The 25,382-nt window shown below is 36.7% G+C and overlaps 1 protein-coding gene across 1 annotated transcript in view; it reads right to left on the bottom strand.

Annotated features, from left to right (window-relative positions):
- Nucleotides 1–3,020: 3,020 nt before the first annotated feature.
- Nucleotides 3,021–25,382, bottom strand: part of LOC132552513 (E3 ubiquitin-protein ligase ZNRF3-like) — a 53,520-nt gene continuing 31,158 nt past the window's right edge. Inside the window, exons 2-10 of the mRNA XM_060216696.1 lie at nt 14,862–14,978; nt 8,720–8,794; nt 8,320–8,472; nt 7,988–8,074; nt 7,485–7,511; nt 6,990–7,163; nt 6,555–6,657; nt 3,518–5,215; nt 3,021–3,256 (exon numbers count right to left, since the gene is read on the bottom strand). Coding sequence (XP_060072679.1) covers nt 3,195–3,256; nt 3,518–5,215; nt 6,555–6,657; nt 6,990–7,163; nt 7,485–7,511; nt 7,988–8,074; nt 8,320–8,472; nt 8,720–8,794; nt 14,862–14,978 — 2,496 coding nt within the window. The 3' untranslated portion in view covers nt 3,021–3,194. The remainder of the gene's footprint in view (nt 3,257–3,517; nt 5,216–6,554; nt 6,658–6,989; nt 7,164–7,484; nt 7,512–7,987; nt 8,075–8,319; nt 8,473–8,719; nt 8,795–14,861; nt 14,979–25,382) is intronic.

Below are 25,382 nucleotides of genomic sequence, written 5' to 3'. Positions count from 1 at the left end.
ACACACAGGTGTTCACAGGTAATGTCTCCCTTTCAATCATTCAAACTTCTTTCCTTATTCTCCTACAACAGTTATAGAGCAAAGAAACACAGGACATGTTATACACTTACAAACATTCACCATACACAAGACTTATAGCCATTGAATTTTACTGACCTATATTTAACAGGGGCAAATAACCACAGTGTAATACAGCATATACATCATAGTTTGTCAAGGGCAGATAACTGCATGGATAATACATCATGAAGAGATAAAGGGAAGATAACCCTACCTGGTGAACCAGGAATAGTTATTTAGAAACCTACCCATAAGTGTCAAGGGCACAGCGAACAGCAGATAATTACATATTCATTATTCTGTTAGAGCAGAAAACTTGTGACAAGAGAACAAGGGGCAAGTAACTAATTAAATGCCCATAAGTAAAATAAAATACAAAAAGAACAGTAAAACACATATAGAAACTGGTGTCTGCTCTAACTGTACAAACTCCTTATCATGAGGTAGTAATAACATTAAATACACGATTGTCTCGTTACTCTGGCACAACTAATTGGTCTAATTAGTAATCAGTTTTCACTGTACATGTTTAACTTAAGCCTGCCCTTCTCAAGACCAGGAGTATTTTAACAGGTGTGGAAAAGGAAAGGATTTTTATCTTTATTTCTAAAGCATAACCAAATATCTTCCCATTGTCATATGCATTAAATACAATTACATACACGCGACCTTCATACAATCAGGATGCAAAAAAACATCATTTCTAAAGTCAAGACTTAAATAAAACCATTGTGACCTTTCATTTATCATTACAGAGGTTCTATATCCAGTCCAGCAGTACACAGAAAAGTTTCTTTCTTCGTTTAAATCATCAAAGATTATTGGAATCAACACCAATATGTATGAAGAGATGACTTAATTTAATGTGTGTAAAAGGGGAGATAATAAAAGTAGAACAAACTTAAATAGCTTGAGATAAAACAATGATAAAAGAAAACATTGATCAGGATTATAAATTTGGTTACATAGTTTACTTCTGATTATATGCTACAATGTTTTAAGAAAGAATATTTCTAATGATAGATAATTTTGAAACAATGCAAATGGCTGACACACATTATAGGAGAGCTAGGGAAATCAAGTGTTGAAATCTTTGTCCTCTCACCACTGAAAAATGTATAATTGAACCCCCATCTTAGCTACATTTACCCAATCTGAAATGTTTTACAAATACAGAATTTATATAATCTCTTTTGTAATTGGGTGATCAAGGAAGACACCTTGGTGTCTATATATATCTATTGACTGGCCATTAGAAACAAAAATGAAAAATTCCACTGGGCCTGTATTGCTCACCTGTATTAATCTAGTGTTGTTCAAGTTCTGTGAAATTTGATATGGGTATTTAAAATTCACTAAAAGAACCTTTATTCAGAAGATTTCAATAAAATTCAGCTGAAGATCTTGTTGAAGTATTTGATCCATGTCATTTTCCTATACCTAATATATAGAAAACCATATATCCTAAACACGACCTGTCATGACCTCCTATGACCTTACAAGCTGGTCAAGGCCATATATATGAACAAACTTGATAGTTCCTCATATCTGAATGCCACATGTTGAATATCATGACTCCATGCATTTGGAGTTATTCAGAAGATTTTAACACATATGACTTGTGATCTGGAGTGCGGTTATCATTTTAACAACAACGCTTCATTATGTTAACCTGCAAAGCTTAGTCATTCAATTTACCAATAACAAACCAGGCAACCATGCTTATTGTATAACTTGACCCCTGCTGAAAGTGCCTCAACATCATTACATGACTGGGCAAATATGCCTCTGGATCCCCTAGCTACTATGAGAAAGTTTTATACATATTTTTACACACTGTAATAATTGAAGTTCAAACTTTATAGACCTTCATCCCAGCATTATACTGGCCTTATATGATGATTCAATGTCACTTATACATAATATGTCATACACGATAAACAGGATGCTGGATAGACAATGGACATTACACAATGGTGTAAGACCACTTACCACTTCAGGCAGGTAAGCTTAGATCACTTACCCTTAAGACTGGTGAGCTAATATAAAAACCCCTCAGTCAGGCAGATCAGCTGAAATCACATACCTTTCAGACAGGTGATCTATACATTTGGTAATTTAATACAGAAGCCATTTAGTAATCACTCAATCACACAAATTAAATTTTCCATTCACTCTTTCTCACACTTGTAAGGACTTAATAGTTCATATATAGCACCATAATTGACACATGATCTGTGTTACATCATTCCTCAGAACGAATCTGAAAATGTCCAGTCAGTGATCCAAGTATACCTGTTACAAGTCGTTACAATGACTTTTCTTAAGGCATGCCAATGATTGTGAGCTATCAATTTTCCTTGATTGAACGATTTCTGGCCTTGACCTTTGATTAAATAAATTCTGACCTTGACCCTTGACTGAACATTTTCTGACCTTGATCCTTGATTGAACATTTTCAATTGGAAAATCGGAACAAGCCTTCAAACTGTCCTTTCAAACTGATGAACAAGATATTTTTATGCCTTGTGTTTCCTAGTCTGACTCAACAAAAATCTCCATCATTAGATGATTAGAGCTGCAAGTTTTTCATAATTTCAAAGTGTAAATAGATTTTTACAAATTTTCTTATATTACTCATGTAAATTTGTCAATGAGCAAATAAAAATTATTATAATAAAGAAATGGAAAAACAACTTGAATTAAGAGTTTTTCATTATTTGGTACTTTACAGAGGACTCAGTTCACCCATTAGCCAACAACCCAAAGAAAATGTTTCTTGAAGTTGAAGGTTAAAGATTGAAACATACACATTTTGCAGTATTTTAGTATGAATATTAACACTGGGTACAAATGATCTGTTCGGGTGAATGTTTCCCTGTATACAGTAATGAGAGAAGATTTCTCGCAGATAATCAAACCAACTGATTCAAATAACAGAAAAAGGAAAAGATCTTTAACTAACTGAAGATTTGAAACAAAATCACTTATATAATGCATATTCACAGAAATAAAGAAAACGTTAGCCCTGAATACTGAAAGAACTGTCACAGGTGCTGTACATGGAAGATGAGTTGCTAGGAGGGACACATGGAGATGAATGCCATGTCTGTCACAAATATTTGTGAAGTCAATTACACAGCATTTACCGAGTTGTAATGGTCTTGGTCATCAAGTGGAACAGTCAAGTACTCGCCTGGAAAAAAAAATCAGCCTTTAAAAAAATGTATTCTAATATCGATTAAAGATCATGCTTTTTTTAACATCATTATTTTTAAAATAACTTTTCAAACACTTTTGACCACTAACAATCACATTTATTGAAAACTCAAGCCTCAAATTCCCTCTCTTATAACACCCTGTAAACAGGAAAAGTAAACTTATATAATAAATAGATAATAATGAAATACTACTTATTCTATTAATATAATTAGTATACCCTTACTTCTAGCCCTACCTTCTTCTGAGTAAACCACCATGGATGGGTGAGAAGCAGCCTCGTTGCTTTGACAACTATCACATGTCTGTTGCCAGGGGCAATACCCATGAGCCTCTGGAAACATGTCTCTAGGAGAGAGAAGGCGTGTAAGTCTCCTGCTAATGATGCTGAAATCCAACTGTTTAGTAACTGGTCGAGGGACTAATGGAGGAAACCTGTTGATTTGTGAAGTTCTAGACTCCTCAAGCTCCTGGCTATCATTAAAGGGAATATTTGGTTTTCCAGCTATTAGTAAAGGTGACTGTGAGGAATCTCCTTCGGAGCTATATAATTCATCTTTTTGCCAAAAACTTGTGTCTTTATCACATGATTGTTTGTGCACCATCACGATGCCGGCCCTAGCCTCAGACTCCGCCTCTCTAACATCAGGGTTTTTGTGTCTCTCAGGTAAAGGTCGTCCATAATTGTCCTTTACTATAACATGACTAGTATCTGAACAAACATCAACACAGCGTGAGGTATCATTCTCACTGGCCAACATACTGGAGTTATCTCCCCTTGCACACATTTTCACTGTTTCCTGACTGCTAGCACAGTTTTCACACAAAATTTCCTTAGACGAATGTACACTATCACACCCACTGAGCTCACTAAGGTTGAGTGAAGACTCACTATTACATATACACTGACTTTCTGCATTAAAAGAGTTTTTTTCACAATAAACTTGATTTCCATGATTTAACTCCCCTGAACACAATTTACAGTCACAAAATTCTGCAGTGTTTGTATGCATTGTAATGTCTGGTAAGGAGTTATGGTCAGAACTGCCATCGGTACACATTTGGTCTGGTGCTCCTCCCCAGAAAATATTGGATTCACAGCTGCTGGCATCACTATTGTCACGCATGTCACTGCTGCCGTACGTGCTGTGGTTACTGTCCAGAATGTTCCGACAAAGCTCACACTCGAGGCTACTACTACTGGGATTTCTGTCTGACCCACTACTACTACAGCTTCCATACTGAGCGGTCACACTCAGGTCCCGCCCACTTCCATTGTATTCCGGCTCACTCTCACATACAAAAGGCCGTGGGTATTTGCAACGTCTTGATGTGTGACCAGTATAGAAAGGTGCAACGTGATAAGACATTGTCTTTGTGTGACGTCTACACTGCTCTGTCACACCTCCTCCTCGACCATATACAGACATACATTGTGAGTAAGATATCCCTGAGTTATATATACTTGTAGTCACATAGGGGGCGCTACTGTACCCTAACCTGTGAGTGGAATGATACTGTGTGTGGGAGTGCGAGGAGTTACAACATGGAGCTACAGCCTGAGCATAGGGCACATTCTGGTAGAGTTCACTGGACCCTGGTGGTCGTTTTCCATGGCCTCCTGAAAAGTTTGGATGAAACTCTCTTAAATATGAACTACATGATGACGGTGATGATCCAAGAGTTCCCTCACAAGATGGACAGCCATGATGAAGCAGCCGTCTTGCTGAACGGGAGTCTCTGCTGGGATGAACATAATGAAGGTATTCAGTGTGTGAAAGTTGTTGATATGCTGAAGTGTTACTGTTATGCACCTCATACGAACTGTTTCGAGGGATATCATACTGTCCTTCATGTCTACTTGGCCTTGAACTAGACTGAGTTCTAGGTTCATTCCTCACTGGCTCCTCCTGGTCCACAGAACTTTCTGGCTGAGCTGTAATAACACGATATCAACTTTCATTTTGACCCTACTAATAAAAATGATTTCTGTCAATCTGTACATTTCTTATTCTGGTAAATCCACAGCACTATCACAGAAGTAGCTACAATAACTACTAATTTTTTTTTTCAATTTGCAAAATGCTTAAAACATGAAAATCTTCTAACAGTAAACTTCCTTGAGGTTTCTCCCTTCATTTTCATTTCTTACTATTTTCCATTAAAAAATTAAATATTCAAACACATTATTTTTTATTTTCATCCTGTTTGTTTTGAAAAATCATCATCATAAAAACTCAACAGTCTAAACTGTAACATCGCATACATACCAACAATTTTTCATTGTATACCTACCATTAATCTTATATCATAAACCTGCCGACAATATTACAGTTCACCTAGACATGTTTTGTCATAAACCTGCAGACAATATTCTATAGTTTACCCATGGACAATCGCATATTGTAAACCTGCTAACAATATTCTATAGTTTATCTACAGACATAATTTATTGTAAACCTGCTGACAATATTCTATAGTTCACCTACAGACATAATTTATTGTAAACCTGCTGACAATATTCTATAGTTCACCTACAGACATAATTTATTGTAAACCTGCTGACAATATTCTATAGTTCACCTACAGACATAATTTATTGTAAACCTGCTGACAATATTCTATAGTTCACCTACAGACATAATTTATTGTAAACCTGCTGACAATATTCTATAGTTCACCTACAGACATAATTTATTGTAAACCTGCTGACAATATTCTATAGTTCACCTACAGACATAATTTATTGTAAACCTGCTGACAATATTCTATAGTTCACCTACAGACATAATTTATTGTAAACCTGCTGACAATATTCTATAGTTCACCTACAGACATAATTTATTGTAAACCTGCTGACAATATTCTATAGTTCACCTACAGACATAATTTATTGTAAACCTGCTGACAATATTCTATAGTTCACCTACAGACATAATTTATTGTAAACCTGCTGACAATATTCTATAGTTCACCTACAGACATAATTTATTGTAAACCTGCTGACAATATTCTATAGTTCACCTACAGACATAATTTATTGTAAACCTGCTGACAATATTCTATAGTTCACCTACAGACATAATTTATTGTAAACCTGCTGACAATATTCTATAGTTAAACCTGCTGACAATATTCTATAGTTCACCTACAGACATAATTTATCGTAAACCTGCTGACAATATTCTATAGTTCACCTACAGACATAATTAATCATAAACCTGCCAATATTATTTTACAGTTCACCTATGGACGATGGTTTATCATATACCTACCAACAATATTGAAGAGACAAAGTGGACATGTTCTGTGTGTGACTAACCACGGGTCAACACAGAGACGATGAAACTCATGGGAACATGGCAACACTCGTAGGATCTACAACGAAATGGCAGGTACCAGTATAAGATTTGGCAAACACATGTATGAATTTGTCACTGTACAGGAACAGTTTATTAAGGTAGCATTCACTTTATGTGTACATAAGTGCCTCATACATGTGACAAGATATTTGATTACTTTTGAGAAAGGAATTAATAAAATAAAAAAAACCTTGCTTTACATTACATAAACAATTCACCATCAACAGTTTGGGGTTGTTTACATAACAAACATCACTCAATAAATGATTCATCAATATTTCCGATCAGAAATGTTTCTACAATTCTAAAATGACATTGTCATAGCAATGTGGCTGGTTGCTAAGTTACCTGTCCCTCTGTGTACTCATCCAGACAGATTGCACATCCTTCACAGCCAGACGAGTTACTGTAGATGTCGGACACAGGGGTTTGAACCCTCAGGGATTTCCCCGATGATGATCCTTTAAACTTTCTTGTTTCCAATTTGGATATTGCACGTTTTGCCAAAGCAGACATTGAAAGCTGCAATAGAAATATATTCACATTAAGTGGAACTCTCCTGATTACTTGGATCTGATGTCTAAAATATCAAAGAAACATTCTCATCTACCCATGTTTTCATTTTTACTGAACAGTACTATGAACTAAATTTCCAAACATTTTAAAAAAGAAAATTAAAAAAAAAAAAAAGATAATTTTTACAGCAAAACTGGGAACTGTTAAGTAGTTACTAATAGGGATTAACAAAGTTGTTTTTTTAACCCATGTAGCATGTTCCATAGACACAGAAGACTATCAACAAAAATGTTTTGTTGTCTTTCACAAACCATGATTATAATTTACCTGTTGCTCTCGATGTCTCAGCTTTAACTGAAAAAAAAAGAACACCAAATTGATCATTGAAATTTGTGATAAGGCTGTCTGAGCGTGTATAAAGACAATGTCTGTACTTAACAAGAAGAAAACATCAATTTCCTCAATGTGTAGCAATATTAGATTAGCAAAGAATCCCGAAGATCTAAACCTAGTGTGCACAGAATACCTAAATTCTAACTCTGCAACAGATATAAAAGACATTTAAATTTGATTGTTGTGACGCAAGACATACTGAATATGGTTTAACACTAGACATGTCTAAGATAGTTTTGACACAAGACACATCAAATATGGTTTAATACTAGACATGTCTAAGATAGTTGTGACATAAGACATACTGAATATGGTTTAACACTAGACATGTCTAAGATAGTTTTAACACAAGGCATATTTCAGAAGGTTTTGCACTAGACATGTCTACAATTGTTTGACACAAGACACAAGATTGTTTGTGTAAGTGCAAGTCTTACCTTTAAAATGACTATGATACAGATGATACAGAAAAGGAAAAACACAGCGACAAAAATGCCCATGTCAAAATATTCTTTGGTACTTTTCTGAAATAGACAATAAGAATACCATAAAGCCTTGCATACCATTCATGTCAAATATAAATTATTTGTACAAATATGTATTAATGTAAGTAACATGTCATTGGAGAAATTTTCAACAAATGGTTAGCATCGATGAGAGCTCGAGTCATATGATATTAAACAAATTTTCCTCAAGGACGATTGAAACAGGGTTGTTAAATTTTTGAAAACAATAAGAACATGACCTGTCAAAAATAACAGTAACTCACCGGAGGTCCAATAGGTTGTTGCTGGTGTTGGGATCGAATTCTGGCTCTAGCTTTGTTTGTTGTCTGCTCAATGATACGCATTAGCTCCACAGCCTCCAGTCCATGGATCACGATGACAGGACGGTCCAGTTGGTCTTCTGTTCGAGAATTTAGCTACAACACCAACATTTTTCCTTTATATTTTCATTTAATGGCCAATTTTGATATTGATTGTATGTTCCAGGTAGGTAATATAGGTGCAGAATAATCAACATTCTGAAATTTTTTTCAATCTGAATTCTTCATTTAAAGAAATTTTCTATATTTTTACTTAAATCTTTCCAACATAATACTAAGAAAATTTCTCAAATTTTGGATTGTTTTGTAAACAAGACTGTATGTCCTAGAATGAAGTCAATACCTCGCTTGCTGCACTGGGTACCTCTGTGATGTCAAACACTACGGCTGTAGCCCCTCGGTGTATAGCTTTCCTCGCCTGTAAATAAAAAACAATTTAACTTATTTGGGACCAAGTCAACGATAAACCTATAATATTACAAGAGATCAACGTCCTTGGTTGTTTAGTTTTAACATCTCAGTTTCCCCTTTCTCCAGTAACATTAAACACAAGGTAAATGCCATGAAATTTACATTCTGGACCTGCTTTCATTAGTGAATAACCTAGACAAACAGGATAATGCCAATCAGAGACAGAGAAATGTTTTGATTATTCTCTCACTATCATGTGGACCCTATCTCACTATCCTGTGGACCCTATCTCACTATCCTGTGGTCCCTATCTCACTATCCTGTGGACCCTATCTCACTATCCTGTGGACCCTATCTCACTATCCTGTGGACCCTATCTCACTATCCTGTGGACCCTATCTCAGTATCCTGTGGACCCTATCTCACTATAGTGTGGACCATGTCTGAGCTGCTAACCCTATTTCACTATAGTATGGACCCCATCCAATCTGCTGACCCTATCTCACTATAGTATGGACCCCGTCCGATCTGCTGACCCTATCTCACTATAGTGTGGACCATGTCGAGCTGCTTACCCTATCTCACAATAGTGTGGACCATGTCTGGGCTGCTGACCCTATCTCACTATAGTGTGGACCATGTCGAGCTGTTGATTCTATTTCAATATGTTGTGGGCCACAGCTGAGCTGCTGACCCTTGCTCATGAAGTACATTCCATGAAGTATATTCTGTTACTACAATAAAATCTATGACCCCCAGGCAGTCCAAAGCTACAGAGCTCCTAAAAATCATTATCACCACCATAAAAAAATGACTAGCTGAGACCCCAGTGAAAAAAACTAATTTGACCAAAGGTCATCCTGGACAGAATGGGCCATCACTGTCACCCATCAAGAGAGATCACAGACTCTTAAATTTCCGCTCCATTTTCCATCACAAGCGTTCCAGTCTCTGGTTGTCGCTCTGATTTCCGCCACTAGACCTAAATCTTGTCAAGTCAAGAGACCAACATTTTTTTTCAAAGCTGGAATGTCAACACCAAGAGATGATTTATAGTGTGTTCACAAGTGTTTTTACATGTCTTTTATAACTGGTTGTGTTTTCTTCGGGAAAGTTTACTACAAGGTATATTTTTTAAAACACACATCATCTTAAATCTTTTTGTAAAGAATGGGTGATTTCTATAGCTAACAGATTTACTTTACACAAAGGATGGTTTGGTTTGTTGATTTGTTTATTTACCTATTTCCTTTTCTCACATAATGCACTACAAACAATTTTTCCTGTAAAATTTTTGTGAAGAATTAAGGTACACTTAATTAATATTTGCTGTACAAATTATGCTACCTACTATTTTTGAGCTGCAAATTCATATTGATCAAGTTTGTAATTGAGAGGTTCATAACAGCTGTTTTCAGACACAATTCATTTAATTCAAAAATTAATATTGTGCCATTTTATGTGTCATTGGCAGGGATACTTTGTCATTAATCTAACTCATACTTTTTTGTTCCTTTCAAATTACAAACAACTATTGATGATTAAACACCAAACTATGAACGTCTATCGATCATACTTACTGATAAAAATAGTTCCTGTAATTTCAAATCCTAACATGAATACCTTGAAGTCTTTTGTGTTGAAATATCATCACAGATAATAACATAATTATAGAAACAACTTGTTTAACATGATCGTTGTATACCTGTGAATACCTATCTATTTCACACCTGGGTTCTATAATTATTATGTAATTGATTTAAATCTTCAACCATTTTCTTAAGATCTCTCAAAATAGTCTTTTATTAACAAGAAAAAAAAGTTCAAAGGGTATCATTTCATGCCACTTGCCCACTTTCCTGTTCATACAAGTCTTAGGTGGTACATTAACTTTGTCAACCAATGTCTTTCATCTTTATAAATTATTCTAAATTGAAATCTGTGTATGAACTTATATTTCAGATTTCAACCTATTTTACATAAATTGAAATGGTCACATTCTATATTAGCAATCATTAGGAATAATGATAAAACTTATACCTCACATCTACATCATATAACTCATCGCATCCTTCCTTCATTTACAGGTATACACAGTATATTGAGTTCCCCGGGTGTGCAAACACCTGTAATATATACCTGTACAGGGTACCTGTACACAATACATATAACTGCGTACCCTACACCATTCACATAACCAACAAAAGGATCAGACAGGTAAAAAGGAAACTAAAAACTCCAGACATTTTGATGAAGAGTGTCTATCACATTCAGTACATGTGAAATGTGTTGATATAAGGTGTACAGTGGTAATTAGAGGGAGCAGGTAGTCTGATTACCTAGAACATCTAATTATCCTTACACCCTCCACTACACCCAAAACTCTATCAACTCACCAGGCCTACATTCTGATCCGATTTCTATAAAAGGCCATCAGATTTCAATGATTGCCATCCCATTCATCACGGAATATAGTTTTTATCTTGTTTAGATTTTTACCTTTTGATGTTGTGAATTAATCTTTACTTGATGACTTTGCATAAAAACGGTATTATGACAAAGTGCTTAAATATCCTTACTTACCATGTAAACGTCTACCTCTGTATTATTATTCCATGCCTCTTTGTGTCCTCTTGGTAATAAATATTTGGAAGTAATATTCACCAGACATCCTTGTTGATTTTAGGGTAACTGATTATAGAAAGGTTTACCTGGAGGTACTAACTTCAGGTAGGTTTACCTGGTGGTACTGATTACTATACATGTAGGTTTACCTGGTGGTACTGACTTCAGGTAGGTTTACCTGGAGGTACTGACTTCAGGTAGGTTTACCTGGTGGTACTGATTATTATACAGGTAGGTTTACCTGGTGGTACTGATTATTATACAGGTAGGTTTACCTGGTGGTACTGATTATTATACAGGTAGGTTTACCTGGTGGTACTGATTATTATACAGGTAGGTTTACCTGGTGGTGGTTTACCTGGTGGTACTGATTATTATACAGGTAGGTTTACCTGGTGGTACTGATTATTATACAGGTAAGTTTACCTGGTGGTACTGATTATTATACAGGTAAGTTTACCTGGTGGTACTGATTATTATACAGGTAGGTTTACCTGGTGGTGGTTTACCTGGTGGTACTGATTATTATACAGGTAGGTTTACCTGGTGGTACTGATTATTATACAGGTAGGTTTACCTGGTGGTGGTTTACCTGGTGGTACTGATGATTATACAGGTAGGTTTACCTGGTGGTGGTTTACCTGGTGGTACTGATGATTATACAGGTAGGTTTACCTGGTGGTGGTTTACCTGGTGGTACTGATGATTATACAGGTAGGTTTACCTGGTGGTACTGATTATTATACAGGTAGGTTTACCTGGTGGTGGTTTACCTGGTGGTACTGATTATTATACAGGTAGGTTTACCTGGTGGTACTGATTATTATACAGGTAAGTTTACCTGGTGGTACTGATTATTATACAGGTAGGTTTACCTGGTGGTGGTTTACCTGGTGGTACTGATTATTATACAGGTAGGTTTACCTGGTGGTACTGATTATTATACAGGTAGGTTTACCTGGTGGTGGTTTACCTGGTGGTACCTGGTGGTATGATTATACAGGTAGGTTTACCTGGTGGTGGTTTACCTGGTGGTACTGATGATTATACAGGTAGGTTTACCTGGTGGTGGTTTACCTGGTGGTACTGATGATTATACAGGTAGGTTTACCTGGTGGTGGTTTACCTGGTGGTACTGATTATTATACAGGTAGGTTTACCTGGTGGTACTGATTATTATACAGGTAGGTTTACCTGGTGGTACTGATTATTATACAGGTAGGTTTACCTGGTGGTGGTTTACCTGGTGGTACTGATGATTATACAGGTAGGTTTACCTGGTGGTACTGATTATTATACAGGTAGGTTTACCTGGTGGTGGTTTACCTGGTGGTACTGATGATTATACAGGTAGGTTTACCTGGTGGTACTGATTATTATACAGGTAGGTTTACCTGGTGGTACTGATTATTATACAGGTAGGTTTACCTGGTGGTACTGATTATTATACAGGTAGATTTAGGCTATTATAACCAGTATATTTCTTCCAACACTCCAGTGTGATTCCTCTCATACTACACATATTCTATCCTTTTGCTTTCCTGTTATAACCCTACCCTCTCAGTATATACTCAGAGATCAAACAGAAATCTTGGCTGTTCTATCTCTGTTACCTGTGGCCTTTCTCAAACTATGTCACACTTCCTAACAATAACAGGACAGATTGGTCTGTTGCATGTTAGCTGGTCATTCATTTATCTGTTAGGACTTACAGGAGTAAGGGTTGATAATGATCATCATTGTTTTGTTCCACCATTACCAGAACAACATAGGGTGATCCAATCTCTAGTAAACCACACAGCAGGCTGTGTAATAGAAGCCCCACGATCTAACAGTGGCCGAGGACACATGTCTGTACAGATATAGTAACCTAGAGTGTCTCTTCCTACAGATACAGTAAGTAACCTAGTGTACCTGTCTGTACAGATACAGTAACCTAGTGTACCTGTCTGTACAGATACAGTAACCTAGTGTACCTGTCTGTACATATACAGTAACCTTAGACACCTGTCTGTACAGATACAGTAACCTAGTGTGTCTCTTCCTACAGATACAGTAACCTAGTGTACCTGTCTGTACAGATACAGGAACCTAGTGTACCTGCTGTCTGTACAGGTACAGTAACCTTAGACACCTGTCTGTACAGATATAGTAACCTTAGACACCTGTCTGTACAGATACAGTAACCTAGTGTGTCTCTTCCTACAGATACAGTAACCTAGTGTACCTGTCTGTACAGATACAGGAACCTAGTGTACCTGCTGTCTGTACAGGTACAGTAACCTTAGACACCTGTCTGTACAGATACTGTAACCTAGTGTGTCTGTCTGTACAGATACAGTAACCTAGTGTGTCTCTTCCTACAGATACAGTAACCTAGTGTACCTGTCTGTACAGATACAGGAACCTAGTGTACCTGCTGTCTGTACAGGTACAGTAACCTTAGACACCTGTCTGTACAGATACTGTAACCTAGTGTGTCTGTCTGTACAGATACAGTAACCTTAGACACCTGTCTGTACAGATACAGTAACCTAAGACACATGTCTGTACAGATACAGTAACCTAAGACACCTGTCTGTACATATGGCTACAGAAACATATAAGACCTTTCTATCTTGTACAACTGCTCTTTTTTATGAGAGTCCATGTTGTCAGAAGTAAGTTAGTCATTCTGATTAAGAGATCATAAATATGGTCAGGAATATAACCATGCTTTTATTTGTGAATCCATTATATAATGTTACTGAAAACTACAGTTACCACTAAGGTAATCTCCATACCACAGTCAAGTGTACTGGGCACACTGGTGCAAACTCATTTGTGGAATGATCAGTTAAAAACTATAAGTATTTGTGTGTGTTGATAGCAGTACAATCTCCACCAACATCTGGCTCTTCTGACTTTAGCCTTTATCACTCCATAGAAATCTAGTATAAATACCAACAAGTGACTGGGGCCTAATGTGGTTGGGTTTTATTGTCTACAATAGTGACAGTTATTTAGTCACATTGTGATTTATCATTGTCAGCGGCACTGTGTTCTATACTGTCATCAGTGCCACCTGGTGACAGTTTCTATCTACACGGTGTTCTATACTGTCATCAGTGCCACCTGGTGACAGTTTCTATCTACACTGTGTTCTATATTGTCATCAGTGCCACCTTGTGACAGTTTCTATCTACACTGTGTTCTATACTGTCATCAGTGCCACCTGGTTACAGTTTCTATCTACACTGTATTCTATACGGTCATCAGTGGCACCTAGTGACAGTTTCTATCTACACTGTATTCTATACGGTCATCAGTGCCACCTGGTTACAGTTTCTATCTACACTGTGTTCTATACTGTCATCAGTGCCACCTGGTGACAGTTTCTAACCTTCTGTAGAGATGGGTGTGTAAGACTCAACTGTTGGTAGAGATAAATGAAGGAGTTCAAGACTTACCTGTTGGTACAGAGACATACAAGGTCTTGAGAACAACGCCTCTAGCTTCATCACTCCAACCCAACCATAGAGGTGTTTTTCATTCAAGTTTTCATTGCAGATACTCATGGGATGGAGCTAAAATACAAAATAAAACAACCAATCAGGAAATAACTCACAAATATAAATACAAAATAAAACAACCAATCAGGAAATAACTCACAAATATAAATAAAAAATACAACAGCCAATCAGGAATGAACTCACAAATATAACACTTAATACAACAGCCAAATAAGAATAAAATCACAAACATAATAGTTATTGTCTGAAGTTTCATTTACCCGGTATATGTTTTCTTAGATTTGGATTGTGACAAACCAGAACCCTTTCATGATAGCAGTAAAGCCCTCACACCATATCTAACAGTAGGGCCCTCACACCATATCTAACAGTAAAGCCCTCACACCATATCTAACAGTAGGGCCCTCACACCATATCTAACAGTAGGGCCCTCACACCATATCTAACAGTAAAGCCCTCACACCATATCTAACAGTAGGGCCCTCACACCATATCTAACAGTAAAGCCCTCACACCATATCTAACAGTAGGGCCCTCACACCATATCTAACAGTAAAGCCCTCACACCATATCTAACAGTAGGGCCCTCACACCATATCTAACAGTAGAGCCCTCACACTATATCTAGCAGAAGAAACCTAGTGTGTGTAATGTACATGTGTCCTTTGACTTGGGAGTTAACTATACATGTTGTGACAGACATATCCCAGGACTTCTGTATGTCGTGACAGACATATCCTAGGACAATTCACCTGAACCACTTTCCTTCTGTATGTCGCGACAGACATATCCTAGGACAATTTATCTGAACCACTGCAATCCTTCCACCAGACATTTAAAATATGCTAAACTGTCCTTTTTTCACCTCAGTACTATGATATAAGGCTTCTTCCTTCAGTCCCCAAGCTAATACTAAGATGTCTACAACACATATAGAGTAATGTGGCATAATGCCTAATAAATTATTGCAATTGTATCATCTTTCAAATAACAAATTTTAAGTTTTAACTCCAACTATTTACAGATTAATCATCTATATTGAAGCAAATAAAGCCAGTTTGCAATCTGATTACCACTTTTATCTAACTTCAAAGCTTGACAGTCAATAGCGAATGGATTTGTTTAAACACCGCATGTTTATAAGAAAGTTAAAGTTCTATTCAGTTTTTAAAGATACCTATTGAGACCATAGATCTTTACTCAATCTTATACAACAGTTTACATATGTTAAAAGCTTGACTTTTTTTCTCTCTGCATAACACTTTACAATAACATGCATTGAGTATATTATATTGTGAGCTTTACTGTAGGATGGTTAGTTTACATCTTTTGAATTAACCTAATTAAATGTAAAAATCATTCAAAATATAGTGCACAGTCACGCTATGTATTTGTGACAATTCAATTGAATGTTATCAAAATCGCCAACAAAATGTTGTTGGTTTATACATGACACTGAGCAAGCTGTTGCTCCCCTATAGTCTGGTGTGTAGATTCTCAGTGCGTAATCCCCAGTAACAAATAACATTAAGTAATCGTAAAATTTCTTTTAGTAGTAAAAACCCTGCTCCGTAACATACAATATCATTCTCAGTTTCTATCATCATATGTATAAGATTGCTTCTGTTCATAACAACTTGATATGTCCTGGAGCAATAAATTTTTATATCACAAATTTGTTATCATCGTCAAAACAAAGGCATATCAATTTTCAATTTTAAAAAAACAGTGAAAAGAAAAAAAATGCGAGGTAGCGGTTTAATTTTTATGCAAAAATGAATTATTTAATCAAGCCTGGATACATTTAAGCAATTCTACCTAACCTGAAACTGAAACACTACATAATGGACCAAATATGGTAACCACCTGGGACTCTCTACACTAGCAGGCACACAACTTATCCATGTCACGATTACCCTTTTGATGTAAGTAGTCAACACTAGATATGTTATTGACAGAAAGAGTCATTGCCCATTAACCAACACTAAAACCACCCAATTTTAATGTTTTAAGTGAATAACATGACTTTAAATATTGACTTGTCTCCCAGGTGAGTCTTTTTTTCCCATTGTTGATCTTAACTATGTATTGACACTTGACTAAATATCTTATTTTGAAAGCACTCGCTAGAGCTAACTTACAAACAACCAGCTAAGTTTTGTGTTTCTGATAATTGTTTATAGTTCAATTCAGTGTGCATGTGCACCATTCTGCCATGGAGAGGTCCCTACAATGGCTGTTCAATACCCTTTAACCTACAGTATGACTCACAAAGGTACTTAGACCCACGGGGGAACAGGGTCAAGTGAAATGAGTTCCTACCCCAATATATCATAAAACACCTATTCCTAAAATACTTCTGTATTTCAAAACTAAATACTTCAGGAGAGGGTAAATACATATTAGAACAAGAAAATTATGGTAATTTTAAACCATTTGTGGGTCAATTAATTCTGAAGTTTGAATTTTTTGTGAAACACAATGCAATAAGCAAACTAAATGTTAATGTAAGATCAATGGCAGTGAAGTTCATATGAGATCTTTAGAGTTATATGCCAAGGAGTTCTGCATTTTGAACTTTCCCTGGTTATAGCTTTCATTTCCCGAAGCCTTCAAGTTGGTCTGTATAATCTTGACTGTCTAAACTCAAGGAAGCTGCTCTCCATTCTGGTCGTATTCTCCTTGTATCTTCTCAGGAGTCTCTATGAAAATATTTCTTTTGTTCATATTTTGCCTTAGTTTCGTCAAATTCATCTGTTGACATGTCTGTATTTTCTTTGTTGTTTTTGTCACCAAAATACTACGAAATTTCATCATATATTTTATGATTTCCTTCGGTTTGTATGAAATTCTCAATGAAATTGTCTCTTTACATAACCATTTGAAAAGGCTATATGATTATAACACATACTTTACTTATATAAGACACAGTAAATTCTTAATTTCAGTACCATATTGTTTTAAGTTCTATAAAACAAAGCAGAAATCTATTTCTTACCCTATAAAGATACTGAATCTATACTATTTGTTATCACTATCAAGTAATCCAAAAGTTTTGAAATAAATACTGACATGGTTGATAAAGCCAACACAGACATCTTAATATTTTATATAAGGTTTTTGCTATGAAGCATTCCTGCAGCTTAACACTGCAACCCAGATATATCCAACTCGCTATTCAATATTCCTCTCTGCTGGGGAAAGGTTATGACCCAGTTGTGTGGCCCCAGTAAGGGAGTATTTATCAGACCACAATATATATTAATCTAACTGTTGACTGTATGACAAGGATATTGAAAGTAAAAGATATTAGCCTGCTGGCTCATGAACTTGAAAGGCCCAACTTACAATTTTGTTTTCTACCAGGCCAAGATTTATAACTGATCAGAGTGAAGTCTCAAGTAGCTGGTATACCAACTAAGGAACATGTGTACAGGACCTGTTTGATAGAGCAATGGCAGATCACTTGATGTCTACCAATTTCATATCTACAGCAAACAAATAAATCTGTTATTAGCAGTCATTTTATAGAGAAAACTCATCCCCTTTGCCACATTTATTGACTAGGCCTGGCTGTAACCTGTGCGTAATATCCAGTCATGTGCATTGCTTCTAAATCAACTCAACCCACTGAGCTTCTTAAGTGTACACATGTTGACATAAATAAACACAAACTTAAGAAAAATATCAACAATCAAAGAACTTTGTCCGTATTTAAAACGGTGCCAATATGACATAGATAACCTATATGGACCAACTTTCAGGTCCAATGTTGACATATATTTGTTTAGGCTATGTACTGGTACGTTTATAAACACAAAGTGTAGTTTTTCTTTTAAATGTTTTCATATGACATGCATTTTTTTATGCTAAATCATAGAAGAATTTCAAGTTAAATGTACCAAATCAAAATAATGAAATCTATTAATTCTGAATACGAGAAGGAAAATCGTCCCTTATCACCAAAGAGTGAACACGCAGGTAACTATATTACAGCAACAAAGCTTCTATTGATGTCGGTGTTGGTGCTGACTTCTGTTAACAACTCCAGGTCTATAGGCCTTTTAGTTTGTGAATAACCTACATTCTATATCCATATATAGCACCGAGGTGGTGTTTCTCTCGTATATAATTTGACAAGGGTACTGTCCTGGGGTACATGCGATATAGTTCTTTTTCAGTTCGTAATTACCAGTGTTGAGAAATGCCTGTGTTTGTTGAAGCCACACACTATCACCTAGGTCTGTTTGCTAATATCCCCAGCAAAGAAAATACTATACAGTAGAAAGTGGAATCTGACTATTGTCAATAATGCTAGATCATTACCACATAAAGTACTTTATCACTTAAAATCAATCATTATCATGTTTTAATTATAAGTTACTGAATATAGGTTACCAGTCCTTAATCTATACCAAATTATCTCCCTTTACAGAACACAAAGACGTATACTCTGTGGATGTTGCTGTACCTTTTACAACAAAATGTCATAATGTTCATATTATTAAACATATCTGACTGCTTAATACCATAAAATGTCTTTTTTAGAATTCAATTTCCAGGATGAGAACGTGATGGTATGTAAGGTGACCTACCATCTCTCAAGGCACCAAGATCTAACCAGTTTCTAGAATAAGAATGTGATGGTATGTTAGGTGACCTACCATCTCTCAAGGCACTAAGATAAGAATGTGTTGGTATGTAAGGTGATCTACCAGCTCCATCTCTCAGGTGTTGGTATGTAAGCTCTTCTCTCAGATCTAACCAGTTTCTAGAATGTGTTGGTTTGTAAGGTGATCTTCCAGCTCCTTCTGGGCTCTTAGATCTAACCAGTTTCTAGAATAAGAATGTGATGGTATGTTAGGCGACCTACCATCTCTCAAGGCACTAAGATAAGAATGTGTTGGTATGTAAGCTGACCTACCATCTCTCAAGGCACTAAGATCTAACCAGTTTCTAGAATGTGTTGGTATGTAAGGTGATCTACCAGCTCCATCAGGGCTCTTAGATCTAACCAGTTTCTAGAATAAGAATGTGTTGGTATGTAAGGTGATCTACCAGCTCCATCAGGGCTCTTAGATCTAACCAGTTTCTAGAATAAGAATGTGATGGTATGTTAGGCGACCTACCATCTCTCAAGGCACTAAGATAAGAATGTGTTGGTATGTAAGGTGATCTACCAGCTCCATCAGGGCTCTTAGATCTAACCAGTTTCTAGAATAAGAATGTGATGGTATGTTAGGTGACCTACCATCTCTCAAGGCACTAAGATAAGAATGTGTTGGTATGTAAGCTGACCTACCATCTCTCAAGGCACTAAGATCTAACCAGTTTCTAGAATGTGTTGGTATGTAAGGTGATCTACCAGCTCCATCAGGGCTCTTAGATCTAACCAGTTTCTAGAATAAGAATGTGTTGGTATGTAAGGTGATCTACCAGCTCCATCAGGGCTCTTAGATCTAACCAGTTTCTAGAATGTGTTGGTATGTAAGGTGATCTACCAGCTCCATCAGGGCTCTTAGATCTAACCAGTTTCTAGAATGTGTTGGTATGTAAGGTGATCTACCAGCTCCATCAGGGCTCTTAGATCTAACCAGTAACCCTTCTAGGATTGGAATAAGACACATGTATCACTCCTGACACTGGTCCTTTTCACCTGCTGCTACCCAAAGCATGGCCGACAAGGAACATCGATCAAGAGGCCTGCTTGTCTAGAAAAAAGTTGCAGTTGGCGAATGGACGAGTTAAAAGTTAGGTTTTTGTGACATAACCTGTATATCAGCTATGCTTCAAGCTGACACAGACAGTTCTGGAATCGGACACACGACTTTAGTCAGGAGAGACCCCTACCAGGTCATACAAATACCTAGCATAACATGGTACCACTTTTTGTGAATTTTACCCTACTCTCCACACCACTAACTACACAAACTCATAAAATGTTATTTTACTGTACAATTCACAGATACTTAGACAACTTCCATACAAACTCAAATTAATGATAGGATTAAATTAAAAAGGATATGGAAATGAGTAACAGGGTGTATGCTGCTTTCTTAACGACAAGAACAACTTTACCCTCCAACTCCCTCCCTAATTGATATGGCAGGGCCGTTAATGCATCACCATAGTCCAGTATAAATGTTGTGATATCAAATCAGAGAGAGATGGTGTACAGATTGACTGGAAGTCCACATGTATAAAATAATATAAATGATGATGTGGAATATGGGGTAACCTTTATGTGATAAGAAATTACAATGTATTGTATCCCCTACAGTGATGTAAAGCAGGGTCTATGGGGTATGGTATCCCCTACAGTGATGTAATACAGGGTCTATGGAGTATTGTATCCCCTACAGTGATGTAATACAGGGTCTATGGGGTATTGTATCCCCTAAAGTGATGTAATACAGGGTCTATGGGGTATTGTATTCCCTACAGTGATGTAATACAGGGTCTATGGGGTATGGTATCCCCTATAGTGATGTAATACAGGGTCTATGGGGTATTGTATCCCCTACAGTGATGTAATACAGTGTCTACAGGGTCAACAGGGTATGGTATCCCCTACAGTGATGTAATACAGTGTCTACAGGGTCTACAGGGTATGGTATCCCCTTCAGTGATGTAATACAGGGTCTATGGGGTATGGTATCCCCTACAGTGATGTAATACAGGGTCTATGGGGTATTGTATCCCCCACAGTGATGTAAAACAGGGTCTATGGGGTATGGTATCCCCTACAGTGATGTAATACAGGGTTTACAGGGTATGGTATCCTCTACAGTGATGTAATACAGGGTTTACAGGGTATGGTATCCCCTACAGTGATGTAATACAGGCTCTATGGGGTATTGTATCCCCTACAGTGATGTAATACAGGGTCTACAGGGTATGGTATCTCATACAGTGATGTAATACAGGGTCTATGGGGTATGGTATCCCCTACAGTGATGTAATACAGGGTCTATGGGGTATTTTTCCCCTACAGTGATGTAATACAGGGTCTATGGGGTATGGTATCCCCTACAGTGATGTAATACAGGGTCTATGGGGTAAGGTATCCCCTATAGTGATGTAATACAGGGTCTATGGGGTATTGTATCCCCTACAGTGATGTAATACAGAGTCTATGGGGTATGGTATCCCCTACAGTGATGTAATACAGGGTCTACAGGGTATGGTATCTCATACAGTGATGTAATACAGGGTCTATGGGGTATGGTATTCCCTACAGTGATGTAATACAGGGTCTATGGGGTATTTTTCCCCTACAGTGATGTAATACAGGGTCTATGGGGTATGGTATCCCCTACAGTGATGTAATACAGGGTCTATGGGGTAAGGTATCCCCTACAGTGATGTAATACAGAGTCTATGGGGTATGGTATCTCATACAGTGATGTAATACAGGGTCTATGGGGTATGGTATCCCCTACAGTGATGTAATACAGGGTCTATGGGGTATGGTGTCCCCTACAGTGATGTAATACAGGGTCTATGGGGTAAGGTATCCCCTACAGTGATGTAATACAGAGTCTATGGGGTATGGTATCCCATACAGTGATGTAATACAGGGTCTATGGGGTATGGTATCTCCTACATTGATGTAATACAGAGTCTATGGGGTATGGTATCCCCTACAGTGATGTAATACAGGGTCTATGGGGTATTGTATCCCCTACAGTGATGTAATACAGGGTCTATAGGGTATGGTATCCCCTACAGTGATGTTATTCAGTGGACCACCAGCTGTTTACTCATGTGGAATGCTTTCCTCTACAAGAAAAATTAGGCTGGTTTCATTTGATGAAGACTTGTGAGTGCAGCAGAGGTTGAGATCTCTCTTTAATTTGATAAATATATGTCCCACATATCTACTTCAGTGCTGTATAAAATATGTAGACAGAACGGTCTGTTCATACTTACGCCGAGGAACAAAATACACCACACTTGTAACGTTCATTTGGTGGTTTTATTTCAGGAATGTTTCTTATTCACACCATCACAGTCCTAATCAAGATTTATACAGTATTTCAATACATTCTGTTAATGTGACAATCTGAGCAAGTCTTTTATCACAACAGGCCTTATACAAAAACATATGCATGCATGAGAGTTTGGTTTAATTTACCCAGGTGACCAGATTATAAAGGTACACAGAAATTATTACAATGGGATATATTGAAGGTCTGGTTAAGTGTCCAGATTATACAGGTAAACAGGGTAACACAGAGATATTTACAATGGGGTCTAATTTAAGGTCCGCTTTATACAGGTTTCCAGATTACACAGGTAAACAGGGTAACACAGAGATATTTACAATGGGATCTAATTTAAGGTCCGCTTTATACAGGCGACCAGCTGATACAGGTAAACAGGGTAACACAGAGATATTTACAATGGGATCTAATTTAAGGTCCGCTTTATACAGGCGACCAGCTGATACAGGTAAACAGGGTAACACAGAGATATTTACAATGGGATCTAATTTAAGGTCTGCTTTATACAGGCGACCAGCTGATACAGGTAAACAGGGTAACACAGAGATATTTACCATGGGATCTAATTTAAGGTCTGCTTTATACAGGTTTCCAGATTACACAGGTAAACAGGGTAACACAGAGATATTTACCATGGGATCTAATTTAAGGTCTGCTTTATACAGGCGACCAGCTTATACAGGTAAACAGAAATGTACAGGGTAACACAGAGATATTTACAAAGGGATCTAATCTGTAATTTGCTATATACAGGTGTCCATATTATACAGGAACACCTCTGTGTACACTGTAGTAAAGAAAAATTTACACTGACACTTCGTGGAAGGCGTTCAATAACTTTAGACTGACCTTGGTATGTATAATGGAACCTAGTACCAAGTCTGGTTTACTGTATACAAGTTCCATAGACAAGTTAAAACTATCTGGTTTACACAGAAAAAACAATTATACCGCACAACATAGAGACACTATATTTGGATGTATAATTGTAGGACTGCAGCAGTACATTTTGAGTACTGGTTCCAGATCACACAGGTTAACTTTACAAAAGCAACATAATTCCTCATATTCAAGTAATGCATGATTGAATCCCAAAAATCCTTACCTCGAAATATGTTTAATAACTTTTCACCTTGAGTAAATGTTAACGACTTGGTCACCAATATGGGGAATGTCAAAACTGTTTATAACATTCTGGTTCATTGATACTTCTAGATCTGTGTCCTCAAAGACATGCTGGTCAATCTTTTCAGCCTTAAACCTTTACATACACTTATGTTCTGTTCACACTTAAAATATCTAAAATGTATCATACATTCTTGAGGCATTCTCTGGCACTTCATGTTTGGAATCATGTTTATCTGCAAGTGTTTGTAAAGAGAACTAGAACAGGTTTTTAACTTCACAAGGAAGAGGTCGAATAATGAGCTTTTCAATTCGTCTTTACATTTTGAAATACAGAATATGAAGAAAATCAGACTTATGACTAAAGAGTTCCAACAAGTTTCATTGCCTGTTTAAGTATTTTGTCTTGACAGATTGCCATGATATATATAAAATCTTGATAATCTAGAGTAATATTTGTAAAGCAAACGGCTAGCTCATGTTCTTAGTAATGTTTTGACTACTTAAGTGTTTATTTCGGTTTTCCAATGTTCCTAAATCTTGGTGTTGTGTTTTAACAGTTGTAGGTTAGGGGTTCAGGATGGCATTTGGCAAAATCTTTCAATTATGAAGCTATCTAGGTCAAAATAGAGTAAACAACATCAAAGTGAAATACATGCATCAAAAATAAGCAAACCCAACAGAAATATATTATCCCATTACACAGATGGTGTCTTTCTCACACATTGCTTCTTCTATGAAAACCATTGATTAAATCCCAAGATTTGTCACCCAAGATAACTACCATATAAACTGTGGAAACACTGTTTAAAATGTATACAAACTTCACAAAAACTATATTTACTTAAGATTTATTTGTTTGCTCAAAAAAAGCAGTGGACTTAATCATAGCATGGCTTCTAACCTTGTAATATCTTTGATCATTGAAATACAAACAAATTACTTCACTGTGTAAAAGCATGGTTACTTAATCATGAAAAGAAACATAACTTAAAACTAGGAGAGATAAGAATGAAATGCTACAGACCTATCTACACCAAACATGACGAAAAACATCAATAGCAACAGCAGGATATAGATGTGTATTTAGTCAGTCCACAATATGTATAGATATTAAAACTGCGTAATTCTTGTATTCCACCTTGTTTACTGTCTTTGTATACCAAGGTTCATCGTTTTTTCTCAAGAATATCCCAAGTCTGCTTTAATATATCTCTAAGCTCCTCTTTAGTAGTATTTTTTACCAGAAGGGATCAGATACATGATGGCAGTATATAACTGAGGTTGTACTATCTATCATTTAAAGCTAACTTTGATCAATAGTCCC

This window comes from Ylistrum balloti, unplaced genomic scaffold, assembly GCF_031769215.1.
Source record: "Ylistrum balloti isolate Yb309-2 unplaced genomic scaffold, AGI_CSIRO_Ybal_v1 Utg370252, whole genome shotgun sequence".
Taxonomy (NCBI): domain Eukaryota; kingdom Metazoa; phylum Mollusca; class Bivalvia; order Pectinida; family Pectinidae; genus Ylistrum; species Ylistrum balloti.
This window is presented reverse-complemented; position numbering and strand designations above follow the sequence as displayed.